The 21795-nt window shown below is 38.4% G+C and overlaps 1 protein-coding gene across 3 annotated transcripts in view; it reads left to right on the top strand.

Annotated features, from left to right (window-relative positions):
- The window catches only part of CNKSR3 (CNKSR family member 3), a 57824-nt gene extending 36443 nt beyond the window's left edge, over positions 1-21381 (top strand). For 2 of the 3 annotated variants that reach the window (XM_084515865.1, XM_084515867.1), the window contains 11 exons: positions 1646-1848; positions 3305-3392; positions 5939-5980; positions 7900-8019; positions 9787-9846; positions 12622-12690; positions 13433-13579; positions 15073-15197; positions 17646-17854; positions 18307-18396; positions 19866-21381. In XM_084515865.1, coding sequence (XP_084371991.1) covers positions 1646-1848; positions 3305-3392; positions 5939-5980; positions 7900-8019; positions 9787-9846; positions 12622-12690; positions 13433-13579; positions 15073-15197; positions 17646-17854; positions 18307-18396; positions 19866-20164 — 1452 coding nt within the window. In that variant the 3' untranslated portion in view covers positions 20165-21381. Of the gene's footprint in view, positions 1-1645; positions 1849-3304; positions 3393-5938; positions 5981-7899; positions 8020-9786; positions 9847-12621; positions 12691-13432; positions 13580-15072; positions 15198-17645; positions 17855-18306; positions 18397-18847; positions 18923-19865 lie in introns of all 3 variants that reach the window. The other variant, XM_084515866.1, reaches the window with a different exon arrangement.
- The last annotated feature ends 414 nt before the right edge of the window (positions 21382-21795 follow it).

Genomic DNA, 21795 nt, shown 5'->3' with positions numbered 1-21795 from the left:
TAAAAGTTTACAAATGACAGTATGCAAGTACTTTAACATTGTTTATTAATCTGAATCTTTCCCTCTCTGTGATCCTGGAAAATTTAAGGACATCCTTTGCTGTTTCAACAACATTTTTGTTGTTGTTGTCTTTTTTTGTTTTGTTGGATATATCCTCTCGACCCCTACTCCTGGCTGTACTTTCACAATGCTTCCTTGCCAAGAGGCCTCACGGGAAGGAGAGGAATGTGTAAATTGCTTTCATTGGGATATTATCCATAGGAGGTGATAGGTGTTTTAAAGGCAGCTGTGTAGCTGAAACTTCTCCTTCCACTCGCCTATTTTTGAGCAAAGATTGTTTAATCTCTTTCAGCTTTCCTAATCTAATATTTAAAAAGTTGAAATGAGATTGAAGCTGGTTTAAGGAAACAGTTTCTCACTCTGAGGAGAATCAGGCCATGGATCAGGTTGCCCAGGAGGTCTGTGCAGTCTCAGATCTTGGAAATTTTTAAGCCTATATGGATGAAGCCCATAGCAACCTGGTCTGAGCTCACAGCTGAGCCTCTTGTGAGCAGGAGGTTGGACTGAGGCATTCTGAGCTTCCCACCAGGCTGGGTGGTGATGTAATCCTAAATGGAGAAGTTGGGAACTCCTAGAAGTTGGAGTTGAATGAAATTAAGGTTTGCTTTAGTTTCTTTAGTTTTTCTGAGGGAAAGGAAGAAGGAATCTAGTCTAAAAGACCTGAGCATTGTGCGGGGCATAACTTTCAGAAGATACCCACAGAGGATGCCCACCTTTGTAGGATAACTCAAAAGCAAAAAGGTAACCAGTTACTCATGCATCTGCACACTGACAGCAAGAAGGAAAAGATCTTTGTTATAAAATTGAGTGAATTGCCTTTGGAATAGATACATAGTATAGTATTTCTGACATGTTTGGAATGAGACAATCAATGTTTTGCTTCAAACAGTTGTATTTGAATCTTACAGAGTGTGGTGTGGTTGTATTTGAATCTGTAAAGTTGAAGTTATAGGCAGGACTTGCAGATTTGTTACGTTTCAAAATTTCTGAATGGTGTTGAATGAAAAATATGATGTGGATTCAATTACTAAGCATAGTGTTAATACAGTCCTCAAACTTGTAAATAATTGCACTGTTATAATCAAGAAGCATCATTACTGAAAACTTATGATTGAAATATTTATTTCATCTTTTAACTGTGAAGTTACATTTGCTTCCTGTAGATGTTTTTATCTCATGCCTGCTTACACTATCCCTAGTTGTGAAAGAAATGTTCCTTCACTGTTTATGTATCACATTATTTTTTTTTTTATAAAAAAGGAAAATGTTTTTTCTCCCTCTTAACAAAAACAATGCAGCTCCGTTACTCAAACTACATGTTTGAGCAAACTACATTATGCTTGATGAGATCACTTTTAAACATTTCAACTTGCCTTTTTGCTCCTCCCACCCCACTTACAGGGTAAACCCTTAGACCTTTCAATATGTCTGAGTTTGGAATGTGAGGTATAATAAATTCCAAACTCAGACATATTGAAAGGTCTAAGTCCAATAAATCTCCCTATCAAGATCCTCCTACGTGAGGTATAATAAATAGGAGGATCTTGATAGGGAGATTTACTGGACTTCATAATATTTCTTGCAGAACTATGGCCTTGAAACAGACAATATGAAGAACTTGGTTCTCAAGCTGCGAGCGTCATCCAATAATCTGCAAAACTACATCTGCAGCCGTAGGAAAAGTTCAACTTATGATGGGAATACCTCACGAAAACCCCCCAATGAATTCCTTACTTCCGTGGTAGAGCTTATTGGTGCTGCTAAAGCCTTGCTTGCGTGGTTGGACAGGTAAGAATAAAAGTCTTATATTTTCATTTACCCTGCAAGGAGAAATAATTCATTATAGCAGTAAGTTCTAGATGCTTGTGGTAAAGATCTTCTTGATCTCAGCCACCTTTTCACCTTTTTTTTTTTTTTTTTTTTTTTGATTTTCCAGAAGATCTCTGGTGGACAAATTTAATTACCTAGGACATCTACTCTTGTGTTTCCATTTCTGTCAAAACCAATGAAACCAGTAACATTGCATCCAAACTAGTATTTGTAAAAGTAATGAGTTTTCCTGTTCAGGGGAAATGACTTGTTTTCAGTCACAGCTTTTCACGTATACGTGACTTCCTCCTCTCCTCAACATCTACATCAATTGTCATTGTCAGGTCCCCTTTTAAAAAAAATAATATAGTAATAATAAAAATCTAATGTTCTGCTGAAATTTTGGCCTTAGATCTGTGATTTGAAAAACTGAGAGAGAAGCAGAGGAGAGACTGCTATTTTTTTTTCTTTCATTTTCCTGGCAAGAGGTAGAGTTGTTTTGTGACAGCTGCAGCGGAAGCAAGCAGGCAACAGAAATGATAGTGTTCTGGCCACAGTGCTGGACAGGATAATAGATGGACATAAAGTCCCGTGACACTTGCCAGCTTTCCTGAGAAGACAGGCTAGAAGGAGAGCTGTGTGAAGGCTGTCAGCAAGGAGAGCTTTTATTCTTGAATATCACTGCAGTGATGTTGAACAGCTTGTGCCTCTCACCTACTCCTCTCCTTTCACCTTGGTGCTTGCACCTTGCCCTAAATTTCTTCTGCAACTCTCCATCAGCAAGACAGCTGGCTTTCCCACTTCCAAACAAGGTGGGGTAGCTTTCAAACCCTTTAAGTTGTCTGGAGTGTCTGAGGTGAGTCTCTGTAGGCTCTAAATCTGGCTTACTCATAATAAGTCTCTCAGAAAATTGAGCCTTACTGAACTTGTGTGTTCATTTTTCTTTTCTTTAGAAGGAAGTCGTTACACAAGATAAACTTTGTGCAGTGTTTTTTACTGAATGAAAAGAATGTATTTAATAGAACTTTCTCTTGACTCCTTCACTTCATTGTTCTCTCAGGTCTGAGTTCAGTAATCAAAGACTGGAAGGTAGAAAACTATGTACTGGCAAACCAAAGGCTGTGGTTTCTACAGCAGAGTCAGTGTGATCTGACTCGAGCACACATCTGAGAGAACTGTAGTTTGGAAAACTGACTGAAAAGTTTTCTACAGGTTTTGCTGTCCAAAATTGCTTGCCACAGGGTTAGACATACCCTATTTTGGTGTGTGGATGAAGTGGGAATATGGAAGCAGGAATATTTATATCATAAAACTGTCCTTGCACTTGTGTGGATGTCAGAGTTACAGCTCTGATCCTTATATGCTGTTCCAGTGATATGGTAGTGAAGCAGAAGACTTGTCCCTTCAGTCTAAGAAGAATTTTCTCTTGTTACAGGACCCCATTTACCGGTATTGCTGACTTTTCATCAATGAAGAACAGAATCATTCAGTTATGCTTGGATCTCACTACTACTGTTCAGAAGGTCAGTTGATTTCTTTTCCTCTTTGTTTTTCAGAAGGGAAGGAAAGTGAGTGTTTGGGGAAGTAATGTGTTTGCTGTGTGCTGAGTGCTAATTGGAAGGCAGGTGTGGAACTCTGATCTTTCTTCAAAGCTTGAAGAAGTCCAAGACGGTCAGTTTGTTGTCCATTTTTCTGAGGTGGTTTGTTATGTTAATTTCAATTTTTCTATTGTTGGCTTTGTAAGTGGTTACTATTTAAAGGCTACTCATGTTTTCTTCAGCTTTAATGGTAGTAGGGTTAGTTTTTAAAATAGTTGCTCTGCATTTGAAGGTTATCAAGTTCCACAAAACGTGTTGAAAAGAGTTATCGGCGTGAAAAACTTAAAGTATACTTATACATATTTGCTAATATGCTCACACACGAAGTCTTCTTGGGTCTTGTTGTCCCATACATGGTATTTTAGCCATCAGATGGGAAATGCTGCGTGTAACAGAAGGAACTGCTACCTTTATGATGCCAATTCCTCTAGTCAGGCTTCTGCTGACAATAGTGTGAGATGGCAGTGTTTTGTTTCAAAACTTTCTATTTATCACCTGTGCGGTGAGCACTTACATTGGTAATAGCTAAAAGGATGCTTAGCAACTGTGGGAGTCTTGGTAAATTACATCATTTGATTCTCTGAATAATATTGCCTGTCTTCTAAACTGTTCTGACAGTATGCCACTGCTTTGACTGTGAAGCATTACATGCAAACTTTAGCTTCTGCAAAATTTGCTTGTAGTTGTGGCTGCATGTTAGAACTCTGCAGAACGATGTCCTGTAAAACTGGTGATTCCCTCTTCATTTTGGGGAGTATGCTGCCAAAGTCCTGTGAGGTATCAAGCTGTGATGACACCCAATTACATCAGCTGGATCACTGTAAAAGAAGAACATCTGGATATTATACCTTCAAAAGCACACGAGTTTGGCTTACTGCTCAATGTCCTTCTTGTTTGGGCACTGTGTGTGCAGTTGCAGCAAGTTAGTGATTTACAGATACAGATCTGCAGATTGCAAAGTAGAACAGTAAGCATTTCTAGCAGCAGATGGTGTTCACCCAAGAGTGCTACAGGAACTGAGATATGAGATTGCTGAGCTGTATTAATTAAACTACTAAAAATGGTGTCTAATCTGTCAGTTAAATCAGCCTTTGATGGCAGTAGAATGGAAGTTGGCAAATACAGCCCAAGCCTTTTAATGTCAGAGTACCTCTCTGCCAATTTAATAGGAGCTATAATAAAGAGTGGAATCTGTATGTATAAGAAAAAAAATAAAAACAAAAAAAAAAGAGTAGGTGAAGAATCTATCCTATTTTGTACTGGAACATTGAAGATGTGCTAGTATGATCTGAAAAAAGTTCACTGCCATTTGGAGAAAAGAGAGTAAGATGAAATTTTAGGTGAGTTTCTTAGATGTCAAAAGCTTTTGTTATTATGAAATAGAGTATAGGGATTTATTAGAGTTTATAGAGTAATAGCATATAGGAGTGCAGATGTATGTAACACAAAAATGATGCTGATGCACAGTGATAGAGTCTGTATTTGGTAGTAGCGTTCAGGAAAGATCTTGAAGCTTTTGGTGACAGGTTGTAAAAAAAAAAAAAAAGTGACTTCAGTCCTCAGTGATCATGAGAACAGTGAATAGGGTGTTAAGAGGTACTATGAAAACATAAGAGAACATAGCTGGGCTATTTTATATATTTTTGGTACCTCCATATTTGGCAGATTGTATGCTTTTTTGGACTTTTGTATCTTAAAAAACAGAGAAAAGAGCTAGGAAGGAATGAAAGTATTGAAGATGAACAAAAATATGGAATGGCTTCATTTCACAGCTTCTTAATGTATCTTTTGGGCATTACGTGCTAGCTATGCACAGTGAGATGTGAGTAACAGAATATCTGAGAATTTAAGATTGTTTTAAATCGTTTCCTTATTTACTTGCTGTTTTAACTTTTTAATCTGAGAGTCTAATACCATTCTCTAGTTCAGCTGTTCTTGCAGAAAACAATGAAGACTTCTGTAGTCTGTTACATGAACTTGTTTCAGTTCAAAGACTTGTACCTAGGCTGTGTAAATAATGCTTTGTATGCAGTCCTGTGGTCCTCATGAATGTAATCAGTAGCATGTTTTTAAAAATTGCTTTTCATGCCATTTGTAACAATCTGTTTTATAAATGATGGCTAGAACAGGGGAATGCATGAATCAGTGTTCAGCAGTGTGAAGGCAAGTTTGTGTGCCTTCTGAGAAGCTAGTTTTATTGTTAAGGGTTCTGCCTTTTTGGAAGAGTCTGCTGCTGTAATTGAATCCCGTGTTCTTAGTTTTAAAGGTTTATTATTGCTTTTTACCAGGGCCAGAAAATAGTTGTTTAACAGTACATTTGAGCCCTACTGGATGAAATTAATCTGATTAATCCCTGCAGCATGAATAACTCTATTTCAGTTCAAGGTTAAGGTGGCAGTTCTGCAGAGTTTTTGTAGATGTGTTTACATATTTATTGGTTAACATTGTTTTTGTTCTTGTTTTGTTTTCAGGACTGCACTGTAGCTGACATGGAAGATAAAGTTCAGACTGTAGTAAGTACACATGTCTACTGAAACTCAGCTGCTTGCTGTCATGTTTATTTTGGTGGTTTCTGCACCAGTTGTACTGACAACAGCTTTCCAAGCCCAGCACGTCATGCAGATGAAACATTATGGGCCATTTTAATAATACTGTTTACTGTAGAGGAAATCAATGAAATTTGTGACTAGATTGATAGTATGTGTAATAGCACTAAGTCAAGTATTCTTTAAAGTTTCATTGCATAGCTATTCTTCACGAGAATTTAGACCACAAATTCAAGAGGGAAGGGGTAGTAGAATAGGCTAAATAAACCAATTATGCCTGTGATGTGCATCATGAGACACTTAGTGTCTTAATAAATAGATACTATGCCTTATTAAGCTTCTTTGTGTAAAAGAACTTCTCTGCAACAGAACTGAGGTTTTGTCTAAATGTACTTGAGCTTGAAAGATTGGATTTTTCAAAATGATTTGAAGCAGTCTTGTGACCACATGAGGAACGTAATGGAATGCTTTTTATATTTTCTAACAGTTAATCATCGCTTCCTGCTTTTGACGTGAACCAGGCTGTGCTCTTTGATAAGGCCTTCCGCTAGCTCATGGATGCTTAGGAATTTAGTAGCACAATAACTAAAAATAATTTTGTCTGTAAATAATGAGACCACGTAAAAGGGAGTTTTTTGCTTCTTTCTTTTCCCGTTTATGCACACCCACTCTGGAGTGGGTATTGTTGTTTGGAATTCCCTTGTTTGACCAGTTCCTCGTATTCACACTTGAGCATTGTTTTGATTTATTTTATTGCTGTTCTATAAATCCGATGTAAAACAAAACAAAAAAATGTTGGAACTATTGTTTCCAGAGACCGTTGTAATTCCAAAGAACTGTCTTCTTACAAGGTAGCTCCTTCCACCCTTATTTCTTATGTCTGCTTTGACTGAAGGATTCAAACCCCCCTGTGAAAGGTGGCTCACCTTGCTGGTTCCCAAACAGTGTACAAATAACCACTGTGCTATGTACTAATCCTCCCTTCTCTCCTTTAAGCTTCTGTAACCTTCTTAGAGTTTCAGCATTGCTTCAACTAACAACATGACTGAAAACACAATGGGGGGCATTAGAGAAATTTGTGAGTGTGTAGGTAGGGCACACATTTTCTATGATATTTTTAATGATTAATTAGCCATTCTGTTACTTAAGTCGTAAAAGACAAAGGCATTCTGCCTTTCTGACATGCACAAGGTCAGAGTTTGCCTTTAGTTATAATGTTGGCTTCAAATCAATTATGTTTTGGTCAAAAGGAAATATGAACCTTGCCTGCATAAGCATTCCAGAAGAGGTCAGCTCAGAGGCATGGTGGAGAGAAGTAATGCTGAAATACTAGATGTCCTACCTTCTACTGTAAAGCCTTGCATAGATTAGACAGTGGCCTGTGCTTTTTTTCTTTTAAACAGCCACATTGCCGTGGCCGATTTTATTTTTATAGCAGAAATAAAGAACAATATGAAAAATTGTTGATTGTTCACACAAGGAATCATGAAAGTGTCTCATTATTTTAATAGGTTAACTTTTGTTAAAAATGAATGAACACCAACTCAATTTTTCAGCATTTTATGTGTTTATATTTTTTTTAAACAGAGGGCGTACTGACATCTGTTAGTGAGGTGGCACTAATGAAAGCAGATCATCTGTACTAGGTTAATCTAGGGAGATAAACATGCTGCAGGTTAGATCTGTGTGAATTAATCTCAGTCTGTTTTGGTAATTCTTGACTATGCTTTATTAGTGGACCAAGTTTTAGAACTAATTTCCATTCCAAAGGAAACAAAAACTGAAAGAAGCAGCAGCCAGGAAAGAATTTAACTGTTTTTTTTGTTTGTTTGTTTGTTTTTTGTTTTTTGTTTTTTGTTTTTTTTTTTTGTATGTTCTCTTCATAGTCCAAGGCTTTAAATGGAATTTGCGATAAAGCCATCCGATCAACTACAGATCCATTGATGAGCCAGTGTGCGTGTCTGGAGGAGGTTCATTTAACCAACATTAAACCTGGAGAAGGCCTGGTAAGAACCAATATTGGAGTTTCATGATGTCCCTAGTGTTTAATTATTATTTGTGTTCAATTATTATTAGTGTTTAATTATTATTTGGCATGAGCCACCTCATGCGTATGTATAGCAATATACTTCAAAACCATTAATGCTATCCTATAGGGAACAGAAAGAGGCAAGGGAGGGAACTCTGCAGATTGTCAGGCCATGTGTTGGATTGGATGCCAGAGATGGGTATGCAAGTTAATAGGTCCCAAACTGTTGATGGCAGTGTGTTGCAGATTAGTGTCTTAGTGAGAATACTGGGGAATTGATGCATACTTGGTCATTTTTGCTTTTGCAGGTTATTTTAATCAGCTGTTTTTTTGGGGAAAGGGAGGGTTAGCAAGGGAGAAGGTGATGAGAAATGGTGTTTGTGTTTTTGAAAGAGACATTTTATGTGTTCTTAGACTGAACAATATGAAAACTTTGGAGATTTGCTGTTAACAGGAATAAGGGAAATCCTTTTAAATGTTGAGTGGCTGTGTAACATTACCAAATCTAGTTCATTAAGCGAATTCCACTTAGCTTAGTACTGGTTATGAAAACTGAATTTGAAATCTTGTTGGATTTTCTGGCTGGGAAATACTCATGTCAGAGTGAGTTGGAGGGAATTTAAATTCCTACGTGCATTTGTAAGCCTCCATGAAAAGACAAAAGAGATGAACACCTAAAGGAAGTTTCCCAGTCTGACTGTGATACATATTTTTACCTAGGCCGCTGGATTTGACTGAATCAGTCATGAATTTGTGAAACTATGAGGAACTCTCTTATTGCTTAAGCTACACTGAAGCTTGCACTAAGCCAGCAACGAGGAGGCAGGTTCACAGAACCGAGTACTAACAGGCAAGCAGGGAAGGAAATTAGCTGGAGAGGACAGGGCATCTTTGTATGCTTTCCTGCACTTTTAAGCAAGCATGGTAACTTCAGGTAGATAAGCTGCATATGACCCCTGAATAACATTCCAGTTCTGTAGAGCTCAATGTGAGTACTTCTAACAACAGGTGTAAGCGGGAATAGTAAAGAGATGTGGTTTTGTTTATAAGTGGTGAAACCTGTGTACTGGTCGCCTTCTGTGTGGAAATCTATGTAATTATTAGTTAATAGCCTGTAGGTGAACTATACTTTTTCCATATGGTCAACACCAATTTCACCTGTGTTTATCCTTGTATTTACACTCAGCATTAACAAACAGTCAGAAATACTTAGTTTTGCCAGGGCTTTTATTGCTTATGTCAGCATTGTGTTTACAAGGTAGTTTGTATATTGACTTGCCAAGAGAAATTGTAAAAGAACAGATGTACGATATTTGTAGCCCACCTGTGTAAGTGTGCTTTGTATGGAGAGAGCTAGTGGCCATTTAGTCAAGCTTGCAGTTCTCTAGTGTAAACAGAGCAGTAAAGAAATAAAGTTTAGTTCAAGGCCAAAAACTGGAGAAAAAAAAAAAAAGGCAAAACTGGCAGCATTTGGTGTTACCATCCAAACAGTATTTCTGAATTACGTTCCATGTGTTAGTTTTTCTAAGTAATTAAAAATACTATAATTACAGTAAAAGTCATCTGTGAAGAGGTTGAGAATGTTGTGGTATTAGTGATACTGGATTTCAGTTTTCAAGGGAAAATGTGTGAATCTTTAAGTGTCATTAATAATGTTTTGAGTCTGTTGCCAACACTTACTTAATCAAATATGTTAGTGTTATTTTACCTTTGAACATGTTTTTTATTTTTTACTTATATTTAGGGAATGTACATCAAATCAACTTATGATGGGTTACATGTAATTACTGGCACTACAGAAAATGTAAGTGAAGTAAATGTAGATTAACTCAGCCTATCTGAATGTAGCTTTGATTTAGTCTGACTTCTTTTTCTACTGCTTTTTCCTGTTTTACCTGTAACTTTCATGATATTACTGCTTTAAATACCTTGTGATGCATCATTTGTTTATCCAGCACTTGTAAATGTTTTTGTCCTCATATTTCACTGTTAGCCTAATTAAACCAGTTCCTGCAAGTAGGTGAGGTACTTCAAATGCTTGGCATTAGAATATAACAACAGCTTATTTAAGTAACTTAGAGCTTTTGGAATTTTACTTAACAAAGTCTTGGAGTTATGTGTTTGCTCAATGCTTGCAAAGGAAATCTCTCTTAATGAGAAAACTTTGGAGGTTCTGTCCTAAATTCAACAATGAACAATTTAGTCATTGGACAGCTCATTGATTTAATTACTTTGCAGAATAAAAAGACTACAAAAAAGTAAGATTTCAAGAGCAGTCTGCTGGAAGGATATGGTCAAGCATGATAGACAACTGTGTTTCTTACTGCAGATGGTTGGTTGTTTTATTCTTGCACTAAATTCTCTGTAGCTGAAACTTTAATAAAGGCCTTCAGGAAGTCAGCACAGTGAACCTTTGGTCAGCAACTGTAGCTGGTGGCTGATGCTGTGGTATTGTCATCAGTGCCTCCCTACAAGGGCAGAAACTGGAGAAAAACAAAAAAGGGAGCTGAGGAACTTGGCCTTTGAAAGTATGCCCTTTTTTTGTGAATAGGAAAGAACCAGTGGTTCTAGTTGTACCCCTGCCAAGTCCAGGGGCCTGGGAGGAGTGGGTGGAAATCTGTGCTTGCAGTTCAGAGTGAAAACTGAAAGCTTTCATAGCTGCCAGTTCACAATGCTATTGTCCTGGCATAACTCTGCAAAGGATGTGAAATATAGACCAAGCCTACTTTGACAGCAATTTCAACATCTGGTAGGTATAAAAGACTGTAATAGTGTCTTCTGCCAAGCTGCCTATACATCTAGATCACGTCCTAGAGGCTGTGACTGGGGCTGTATTACTCCTTTTACTAGCTATATATAAAGCTGTTGTATTTGTATGGCTTTGAGTGCTGACCTAAACTTCTGCTATATGAACACTAAATGTTCCTTGGGGGCGCTCTTTCCTTTGGAACAACATAACTTGAGAAACAACTGAGAGAGCTGCACACAACTGATGCCTTTCTGGTGACAGGGGATCGTTTAGGTTAGGCTGTGTCTTAGCTCAATTTTCTTGAGAGGTTTGGAAAGATATTTTAGTAGCTATCCCCAAAAGCCATTTTATTGGAATGCAGTGGCATTGCACCCCAAAGTCATCAGTACTGTACATTAAAATGTTTGGGAAAGTCCACACATTTGATAATGTCTCCCAAGAGGATTCCTGAGTCATGCCACCTTACTTGTGACTTTCCATGTCATTTTGGCCTCAGTCTAAACTTTGCTCTTTCCTCCAGTCTCACAATGTGATGGCAGCAATGACTATGCTTGCTGGCACTTATTATAGAAGTCCTCTGTGCGAGTCCCCCACCCTCACCCAGCCAGGCCACTGATTGCCCAAAGGACAGCTTGAAATGAGCTTTGTTTTCCACAACATAACTGTGGCCCAGAAGTTTTCATGGGCTCAGTTGAATCGTGTATACATGGCCTTTCCACTGAGGCATTTCCTTTCAGAGGAAGCGAGAAGACAATGAAGAAATGGGGTTACTCATGATAACTGGAGCCTCCCATAAATTCCCCTATGTTGTCTTCCCTTGTTGCCTAGTTTATTCCTACAGTTCCTTCTAATAAAAAAAATGCACTTGAGCTCTGAAGGTGTGGTAATGAGGAGAGGGAGTCCAAATGCTGAATTCTGGAGTTGCTGTGAAGAGCCGGCCTGCTGCCAGCTGGTTACGCCTGGAGGGGGGAAATGGGAGGAGAGGTATTTCTGGGACTAGGCTACAGAAGCCCTGCAGTGCACCAGGCTGGTACACCTGTGTGCTCTGGGTGTTGTCAAAGCTGATCAGAGTTGGTACGTTATGGTAACGAGACCGGTTTTAATAACTGCAGCAATAGGTGGTGCATGGCACCAGCCCTAGATAAATCTAAATAAATATTGGCACACTTAGCTGTTCCTTGCTAATGGGTACCCAGAACTTGGTTTTTGTCCCAAGCAAAAGGTATTTTAATATGTTTTTCAAATATCTATGTAAGCACATGTATACAGGCATATATTTTATTTGTTGACCTCGATGATGCAGGCAGGAAATTTCACATTGAAGTTGGTAACTCATATTCACATTAGGAAAGAGCAAACAAAAGCAGGACAGGCCTATTCTGTGAGTTGGAGGTTTTCTAGGCCTCTGGCCTGTGTATTCAAAATCTTACTTTTTTGTTGTTTGGTTATTTTTCTTTCGTTTTAAAGTAAATATACATTTCAAAGCTCTGTTTTAGATGGCACCTGTGTTAGGACAGACATAATCTCTTCAGTCCTCTCCCACTATTGTCTGGAACTGTAGTACAACCTGGAGACAAAAGGACAGTGGAGAGAGTCCCACAACTGAAGGCTATGCCTTCTTCCTTTCCCTCTAGCTCCCCCAGTATCAGAAATAAGCCATAAGATGAGTGAATTTCGATTTCTCAAGTCATCGATGGTTGTAATGTGTGATCTAAGTGTATGGAAGTTTTCAGTGCTGCTCTCTGTTGCGTATGCAACTTAGCCTGGTGGGGATTGTTATGCAAGGAAAGAAAGGCTGCTGAAGCATGTGCCTCCTGTTTTCCTCTGTAGTCCCCTGCTGATCGATCTCAGAAGATTCATGCTGGGGATGAAGTGATCCAGGTTAATCGTCAGACTGTGGTGAGTAACAAACAGCCTTACGCACTTGTCCTTACACTTGTTCTCTGTGCTCTCTGCACAGGTTATTAGTGGATAGCAGTCTTGTTGCGTGTGAGTTCTTCTGGTGTTTTTCTGTTTGGTTTTAAATGTCTTTTTATGAAGACAAATTTTACTTAGCTTTAGAATTTGTCCCTTATTTTTTTTTTTTAAGACTTGCAATATTTTGTGTTCAAATACCATATGCATCGTTATTAAAATCTTTCATATTGTGTTAAGGCCTGTTTTAAAACGCTTTATAACAATCTACTGGAATGCAGATAAACTTTTTTAAAAAAAAATCTCAAATCATTTACATCTGGGAAATTAGATAAAATTATTAGATAAAATGATTACAGTTAATACAGGTAATTAAGTCCTTTCAGTGTTAGAAAGAAACATCACTAAAGGAGTTCACTGTGAATACCTGTGTTACTCAATTTGTTGCACATCCTTGCATCCATCTAGGACCAGAGCTGAGGTATAAAGAGCAGTGATTGATATCTCAGTGTTTAATTTATTGCCTAAGTGGATCTCTTCAACATAAAATACAGCAAAACCCTTCCAAAAAAAGGCGCATTGCAATTTTTTCTTCATTATGGCTTTTATGGATCTCTTTTCTCTCTTGAAGTTCATGGAAAAATAGATGGTCTGACTTAGCAGGGGGGTTGTTTGTTCACTTTCAGAAAAGCGATACCAAATAAAAGATGTCATTATTCTCTTCAAGGTTGGATGGCAACTAAAAAATCTGGTGGCAAAGTTGCGAGAGAACCCTGCTGGAGTTAGGCTCCTTCTCAAGAAACGTCCAACTGGCTCTTTCCATTTCACCCCCGCTCCACTGAAGAACCTGCGTTGGAAACCACCTTTAGTACAGGTGAATAGGCTTCAGATAGATCTGGTGTCTGGCTGCGAATGTCTTGTTGTTGTTGTGTTTTTTTTTGTTTTGTTTTGTTTTGTTTTAACTTGAAAGAGAAATACCAGAAGTGCTCCCAGTTACTCATGTTCGAGTGTAGGTTGAGGAAGTTTATGTGAAATGGCTGTCCTCTTCTGGTTCCTAGATAAAAGGGAAAATGTTCTTACCCAGATAATGCGCTCTCAATTCACAAAAGGACTCGGTGTGTTGAGCTTTTTAATCAGCATGCTTCTGGAAGAACTTATCTGAGGCGAAACTGCTGATATGTGTGGAATTCATCAGCATGGAGTAATGAAGGCTTCTCTATTTAGCAGAGTTATTTTTTTTTCTTTTTCTTGAAATAACTTTGATTATTCAGTATATTCCTCCTCTTTTTAGCCTGGTGAAGGGTGGGGAAAGATTTTTTTATTTTCAACAAGTTGTGTAAACTACTTGTTTAAATAAGATTTGTTTGTTGGGCAATTCACAGGTTGGGTATTAAGCAGACAGAGAAAGTGATGTTAGTAATTCTTTAATTAACCATTTTGAGGAATGGTGTGTTGTAAAAGGAAGTGTAGGGCTAAATACTTACAGAAGGAAATAATTATTTCAGATGATCAGTTTAGATTCAAACAAAACCTGAGAGAATTCTCATTCTTACTTCTGTTCTGACATAGATCTCCCCACAACTGTGAGGATAAGTTATCAACCTGTGAAATGTCAGTGGATATCTCAAGGCAGGCAGATTTTTTCAGACTGGGTACAGGATGTATGCTTTCTCCCTGCTGCGCCTCCCTCTCTCCCCCTTTTCCTTTCGCTAATGCCTGTGGCATAGTGTCTGTCATTTAATCAGAGCCTGCCTCCCCCACACACAGAGCCTTTGCTCTGCTTGAGATAGACAGGAGCCTGACAAGACACTGGGGACATGGAAGTGAGTCACAAAGACCAAATGGCAAACTTGCTCTCATGAGCTATACCAAATATATTTTTCCTTTGTTTCCTTCACCATAGTTATATTACTTGATGTAATATTTGGTGAACTTCCCTGCATGACATTACAGTGCCTGGTGCATGGACATCGGCAGTCCATGCACTAGGCATTGGATTGTATGGAATAAAGTTAGCGAGTGCTGACTTCGTAAATGCTGCAGATCATGTGTATATTTAACAAATCACATTATTTTAATGGATCTAAAAATAAGGGGTTTTGTCTGTTATATTTTCTATATATGGAATTTGCACAAAAAAAATATAGAACTGGAAAGCATTATTAGAACTGTTTAAGCAATGTGGTAGGATTTCTGTAGAAAGACTGCAGAGCAAGCCAAAACTGGGAGCAAAGAAAATTGTAAATGCTAAGACATTTTTTTACATGTTTATTAAGCATACAAGTATGAAATGGTACTATTGATTATTGACTTATATTTTTGTGAATGATAAATGCTCAGATGTTTGACAGTTATCTAACATTTCAGACCAGTCCCCCGTTAACTTCAACCCAGTCACCAGAAAGCACCACGGATACCTCACTGAAAAAAGAGAAGCCAGCCATTTTGGATTTGTACATACCACCTCCACCAGCTGTTCCGTATTCTCCTCGGTATGCAAATAGGCATTCACTGAACATACTGAACAAAAACTACTTTATTATGTTTGTTTCTGAGCTGGTTTGCACTTAGAGCTCAGTGTAAATTATCTTGGGGAAATAGCAGATATCAGACTTTCTTCTAGTTTTGTAAATGTGTAAGATTACTTAAGCGTATGCTTAAATGCATAAACTACCAGTATTGTAATAGATTTTTATTGTTGGAAGTTTGTTGTGTGCTGTATAGATCACAGTTTTTCCCCAAACATGAATGGATGCCATCCCTTGTTTAGTTGTGGGGTTATGTATTTGCTTTTGTTTAAATCCAACTGCACATAGGAAGAAGTTATTTTTGTCTGTAACTTTTTCCACCTGTTTTTAGCAAGTTTAGTAACTGTTGAGATAGGATTGAAAAGAACTTGTTCTAAACTGTCGAACTTGCAAATTATGTAATGCAGGAATTTTCCCACTGAAGGGAAGGGAGAGTCAGTTCACTCAACCTCACTTCTTATTTCCTGCAGTGTAAACTATAAAAATGCAGACCTATGTGTACAAAGGGGGGAGGTTATGGTATGGCTAGCTCTTGTTTGTTCTCAAGTCCTTGTTGACTAATGCCAGAACCCTGCCAGCTGACCTGAGAAAGCAGTGGATGAAAGGGTTTCCAGGCAGTGAATGCTTCCTGACCTGCCCTGACACTTTAACGTACACGTAGATACAGCCCAGAAACTTGGCTGACCTTTTGCTACAGGTCTCCTATGGGAGGAATGCTGGCCTCCTGTCATTTAAGGCCTTATACAGAGTCAGAGGTTGTATTAACTGTGGTCTTTAGGGCAGTATGGAGCAGGTGGAGGCTGTCTATGTCAGGGTCTCTACTGAAGTGGGCCCATCTTGGCTTGCTCTTTCCCTGTTTTTCACATTTATGCATGCTTAGTTCCTAACTAAAACAAAACAAACAAAAACCCCACACAACAACAAGTCTCTAAGCTGAAATCTAAAATGTATATAGATTTAACAGCAATTTAATTGTTTTGGTCTCTTAAATCATTTAAATTCAAGTACATTGGTGAATTAGGTTCATGTACTTGGTTTGCATGTGTATGTCTTTTCTAAGGAGTCACAAAACTATAAGTTCAAATGCCTTCAGATTTGAATCCCTTTTGACAGGGAAGGATACAGCAATATGAGCTGGGAAACTTGTCCTGGAGGATGCAGGGAAAGGTAGTGGCTCACAGGAAATGCTTAAATACCCTTAAATAAAGCAAATGTGGAAAGCAGTGGCAGCCAGCAAGCAGGAAAAGGACATTTCTCCTATTTTGTTTGGCTATTTAATTTTGTTTCTTTGTGTCTTGTGCTTCTCTTGAAACCGTGATGCATTTGTGTGTGATCACTTGCCCTCTGCTCCTCATCATCCTGTTCTTGCTTCCTGATATGGACCTTTTCTGGTCTAGTACTTACTGCTGGCACTGAGGAGAGGCAGGGAGAGCATTGGCTGTTTGTCTGCCCCAGGATGAATTCTCCACATGGTGGTGTTGTAGGAGAGCTCTTTGCTTACGTGTAGTTGTGATGTAACACTTCCGTTCCATCTCCAGTCTTCAAATCTCCATAAATAGCTCCTTACCATTTACTGAGTTCTAGCATTGTTCTTGATGGCTAGCTGGAAAAAAATGTAAATATTGGGGTATGTCCATACTTAGAGTCTCAGTTGTGTATTTTTATGCCTGACTTGGCTGGTTGCTTCAAGCAATGACTGTAGCATGTACAGGAAAGGGGATTTAAAAAAAGTTACAAATCATAATTTAAAGGGTGGCTTTTCTTCTAAAAATACTAACAATGATTGGTTCTGAAAATGGATGTTACTTGCAAATGAAGGATAGCTCTAGGAAAGCAGTTGCTGCAGAAATTGCTCAAAATTGTATTTATCTGTGCTGTGAATTTATTAGTGAAACTCTCAAGGGCGTCTTACTTCTGGATGGGGAGAAGGTGATGAATATCCAGTGCCAGTTACTGGCCTCTTGAAATGACTGAAAAGCATGGTCCATAACAAGCAAGCAATAGGAAATCATACTGCACAGAGTTGGGAAACCTATGAGTGCATTCCTCTGCCAAAACTGTGTGCGGAACAGGCAGTGAGTTGGGAGCTTTGATACCCTTAGGGCAGAAAGGTCTAATTTCTCAGAAGCTTTTGTAGGGCTGGTACCTAAAGGAACCTCTAAACTTCTGTTAAATTACAGGCTCATTAAAAGTGAATTAGTGTGAAGGGGGGTAACTTTCTTTTCTCCTTGATGAATATGTTTAATGAAGTCTTCCATCACCTGACTTGTTTTTTTTTTCTCTTCAGAATGTTTGCAGCACAATGCCAGTTGTCAGGAGCATGACTGTGGGCTAGAAATATCTTTCAAACTTGCTCATGTCTATAGCGTGAAATTCCTTTATGCTGCTAATTGAAGTGAACTGTCCTTTCAGAGATGAAAAGGGGAGTTTTGTCTATGGAGGAGGCAACAAACTCAGTCAGCCACTACTTGGGTCCAAGGGCGCCGAGTCTCCCAATTCTTTTCTGGATCAGGAAAGTCGAAGGCGAAGATTTACTATTGCTGATTCTGATCAGTTGCCTGGGTATCCCATGGAAGCAAATATACTGCCAACCAAGATGAGGGAAAAGACACAGTCCTATGGTGAGTTCATGCACTTCGGTTGTTTTGGAGTAGCTTGTGTTAGGAAAATGCTTGTTAGATTTGGTAGGCATTAAGGGCAGTCTGTAGGAACTGTGAATGTGAATGAAATTCCACATCTGAAATAATTTAACTTAAATGCTATTATTTTTTTAATGGATGTCATTCAGCTCGGCATTGATGCCATTACTGTCCATTTCCATGCATGTATTGGTTATAGCTTGTGGTCATTGAGTCCTCTGCCACTGTAAACAAGCAAGAGTGTAGCTGTTCACTCTCAGCAGAATGCTGTCTTGTATTTTACTGGTAGTAGTATCTTAAAATATTTTTTTTCTGCATTTTTAGCTGCTTATTGCAGTACCTCTCCCTTGGTTTAACTGTGAAAAGAATCCATTTAAACATGGGTCTCTTAAACTTAATGTAATTCTGCATAACCTTTGCTCTATTTCCTTTAGGAAAACCTCGTCCCTTGTCAATGCCTGCTGATGGAAGCTGGATAGGAGCTGCAGAACCTTTCTCAAGGCCACGAGCACCAGGGAGAAAAGGCAAGATTTTAAATCTTGTCCCTCTTTCTCTTCTCTTTTTCTCCAGGATTTTATTAGGGTGAACTGAATGAAAGTGCCTGTATTAGGAATGAAATGTTTGCATACTGCTGAACTAATCCAAGATGATGGTTGGTTTTAACAGAAATGCCAGATGATAGTTATGAATTCGTGAGCCTACTCAGTGCTGGGGCTCAAACTTTTGCTCTGTCTTTGAATTCGTGTGAGTGTTTAAAAGTAGTCTGAACTGACTGCGGCAGACCTGTCTCCTTACAGCACATTTGCCATTTTACTTTTATATACCTTTCCCTGTCTTCTGCATTTAATAAAGATTTTGAAACTGCTTTTTTGATCAGTCTTTGTGTAGCTTACTGTGGAGGCTGTTACAGAAGCAAATTTGTTCTCAGAAATAAAATGTAGGCCACTTTAGGAGTTGTTTTTTTTTTTTCTGCAGTTGCTGTTAGAAAACAACATATTCTGAAGTTGTCACAGAATGGGAGAGACAAAGGCTGATGACGTTAGCTGTCAGGTTGGGTGGCTTTTTTTCCTTCCTGCACTGCCCTTCTCTTTAACATACACCCCCTTTGTATCTGAAAAGCTACAAGTCCTGCTAGAGTGGGAAATGAGAGAAGGTGACTATTTAGTTTGTTCTTGAAATCAGTTATGAAAGCTAATGTGTAGTTCCAGGAAAAGTAGAAGCTGAATTCTATTTTTCTATCACGAAAGTAGAAGTTGATAACAACAAGCATCAACCTGGAGGGATATTAGAAACAGTGTAAGTAACAAGTCTTACGGAATGATCACCAGGTGGTAGATTTTAATTTTGTTTGTTTGTTTTTTTGCTTGTTCGTTTTTAACCCTTAGCATGAATCTAAGTCCTCCAGGCTTGTATGTAATCTACACTGGGTCAGAATAAATGTCCATCTAGCATGGTAGGATGTTTCTAGCAGCAGCCACGTTCAGTTTTCTAGGGAAGAATAACAGAAGAGCAAGCATCATGAATCAATGATCAAACACAGGGAAATACTTACATTTTTATCTGTAAAATTATTTTCTTTTGTCCAGAGTAGTGTTTGTGGCTTTCAAGTTAGTCATGAGTTACATGTGTATAAATATGGTTTCAACTCCGGTCTACAGCAGCTTGAATGAAACATCACAAGGATATGTGTTAGGTATGACACATGGTAATGATTTGCATGAAGATGGTCTACATTGGCTGTTTTGGTTTGTATGTGTGAGAATTTGAAATGTAACTGTCAAACAGTATCCTCTGTGTGTGTGAATTTAATTTATTGTTCCTTTGCTGCTTAAAAAAAAAGACACCAAAAAGCCATAAACTTACTGACAGCTGCTACTGTCTAGGTATGTTATGAAAGGTAACCAGAATCTGGGAAGTGCTGTTAGCAGTCCTGAGGGGCATAAGAGGAAAAAAAAAATTGAAGTAATTGATTTTCCTCCTTCCACTCCTACAGGTGAAGATGTCCTCTGCAGGTACTTCAGTAATGAAAGGATACCCCCGATCATTGAAGAAAGCCCTTCCACACAACACCCCTTTTCAAGGCCAATGTCTGAGAAACAGTTAGTGAGGGGAACGGATTATATTCGAGGCAGCAGGTGTTTTATGAATACAGACCTCCACAACAGTGCAACAATTCCTTTTCAAGAGGAAGGCGCTAAAAAATCTTCTGTTACATCATCCACAAAATCTTCCTCTGCAGAGCCCTCGCTGCTGGTCAGTTGGATCACGAGACTTAAATTGTTGACTCATTGACTGTGGTTCACGGGATGGTTACCAAGTGCCTTTGTTCATCGGTCAGACTTCTCTGCTTTTCAGCTTAACTGACGCATAGTGACTAATGCAGTGTTCTCTTCCTGGAGAATCTTATATTCTTGCCTTTTTGTTTGTGATTTTTTGATGCGTCAGAGAGTTTTGTAGTGCAAGGAGGGAAGAAAGATAAAGATCAAGTTCCTCTTAATGGCCAAAAGCTGAGAGCATTTATTCCCATCAAAATGAGTAAACTTTAAGTGATATAGAAACCACACATGACCTGAAATCTATATAACTACTCAGAAGAAATCTTTGCATTACAGTAAATTCCAGTGGCACTTCATTTGTCCAAATGCTCAGAGGCTGGTGCGACTGGCTGTGTGTCAGGATACGTAGGGATCCGCAAAAGTTATGCTACCCTCCTGACCAGGAAAGGCAAGCAGGGAAACAGCATTTTGATGCAACTGTTAGTGGTGCTGTTGCAAGTACTGCATGAGGTCAGCCTTGTGAGGGTGAGGTAGCATTTCCATTCTTTCTCTGATGTCCAGAGGTCTTAGGAAGAGAGATCTTTTATCCAGAGATTTTAGGAAGGTGGACTAATATAATCATAAATCAATTCAACCTGGTTCATAGTCTATTTTATTGAAATCACAGTACAAATAAAATGCATTGAACAGCTGCAGTGCTCATCCATAAAGAAGTATGGATTGCTACAACATGTCAAGGAAATGCATCTGTAGAGATGATAAAAGTATACATATTTTTTCCTTAATTGTTTAGGATTGATTTGCTGTTAACCAAAGTAATCTTTTAAAGACAGTCCTGTAGGACTTATGGGAACTTTACAGTGGTTCAGTTTTTGAATGATGTGTTGTTTTTATGAAAAATCCGTGCTATGATACATTACAATTGTAAGACATCTTGCTATTTTATATATAGCTCGATTTTTTCCCCCTCCAGAATTTTAGAATAGCATTGGGTATTTTGGGAGGAAAATAAAACTTGTTTAACAAAAGAAGATATTAAAGAGGTATTGTTTAAAACTGAATGTACATAAGATTGTTAGTATGCAAACAGTTGTGTTTAAAGTAATTTAAATGTTAAATATAGTTGTACATATTTTTCACTCTTAAACTGATGGAGTTTGTACCTTCATGTCTGTGGTACTGGGCACAAATTAGTCAAACGAAAACAAAAAAGTCTTTTATATTCCCCACTAATTTTAAGACTATTTTCTTGAATAATGTGTTGCCAACAGCCTTTACACCTTTGGCCTTACTGAAGAAAAGGAAAAACAAACTTGTATTTAATAGTTTGTGGGGAAAGCGGGGGTTTAAACAGTAGTTTGCACTTTGAACTGGGGCAGGAATTGTATGTGATAACATGAGTGTTAAAAACATACCATAATTCTCGCTGTGAAGATGTAATCTTTCTGCTGCAACAGGTTCTTGAAATGTGCTACAGCCCTTGTAGAGACATAGTGTTAAATTCAGTTCACTTAATTAAATTTGCTTGTTATTCATTGGTGATTTAAGTGGGGGCTGTTATGGAACTTTTTAATCCTAGCAGATTATAGTATGCCTGTCTCGTGCAAGTCTTCTCCGCTCCCCAGACATGGCATCTGTAGTAGTGAC

This window comes from Aythya ferina, assembly GCF_964211825.1.
Source record: "Aythya ferina genome assembly, chromosome: 3".
Taxonomy (NCBI): Eukaryota; Metazoa; Chordata; class Aves; order Anseriformes; family Anatidae; genus Aythya; species Aythya ferina.
The sequence above is the reverse complement of the archived record's forward strand: the minus strand, read 5'-3'. Positions and strand labels throughout refer to the sequence as shown.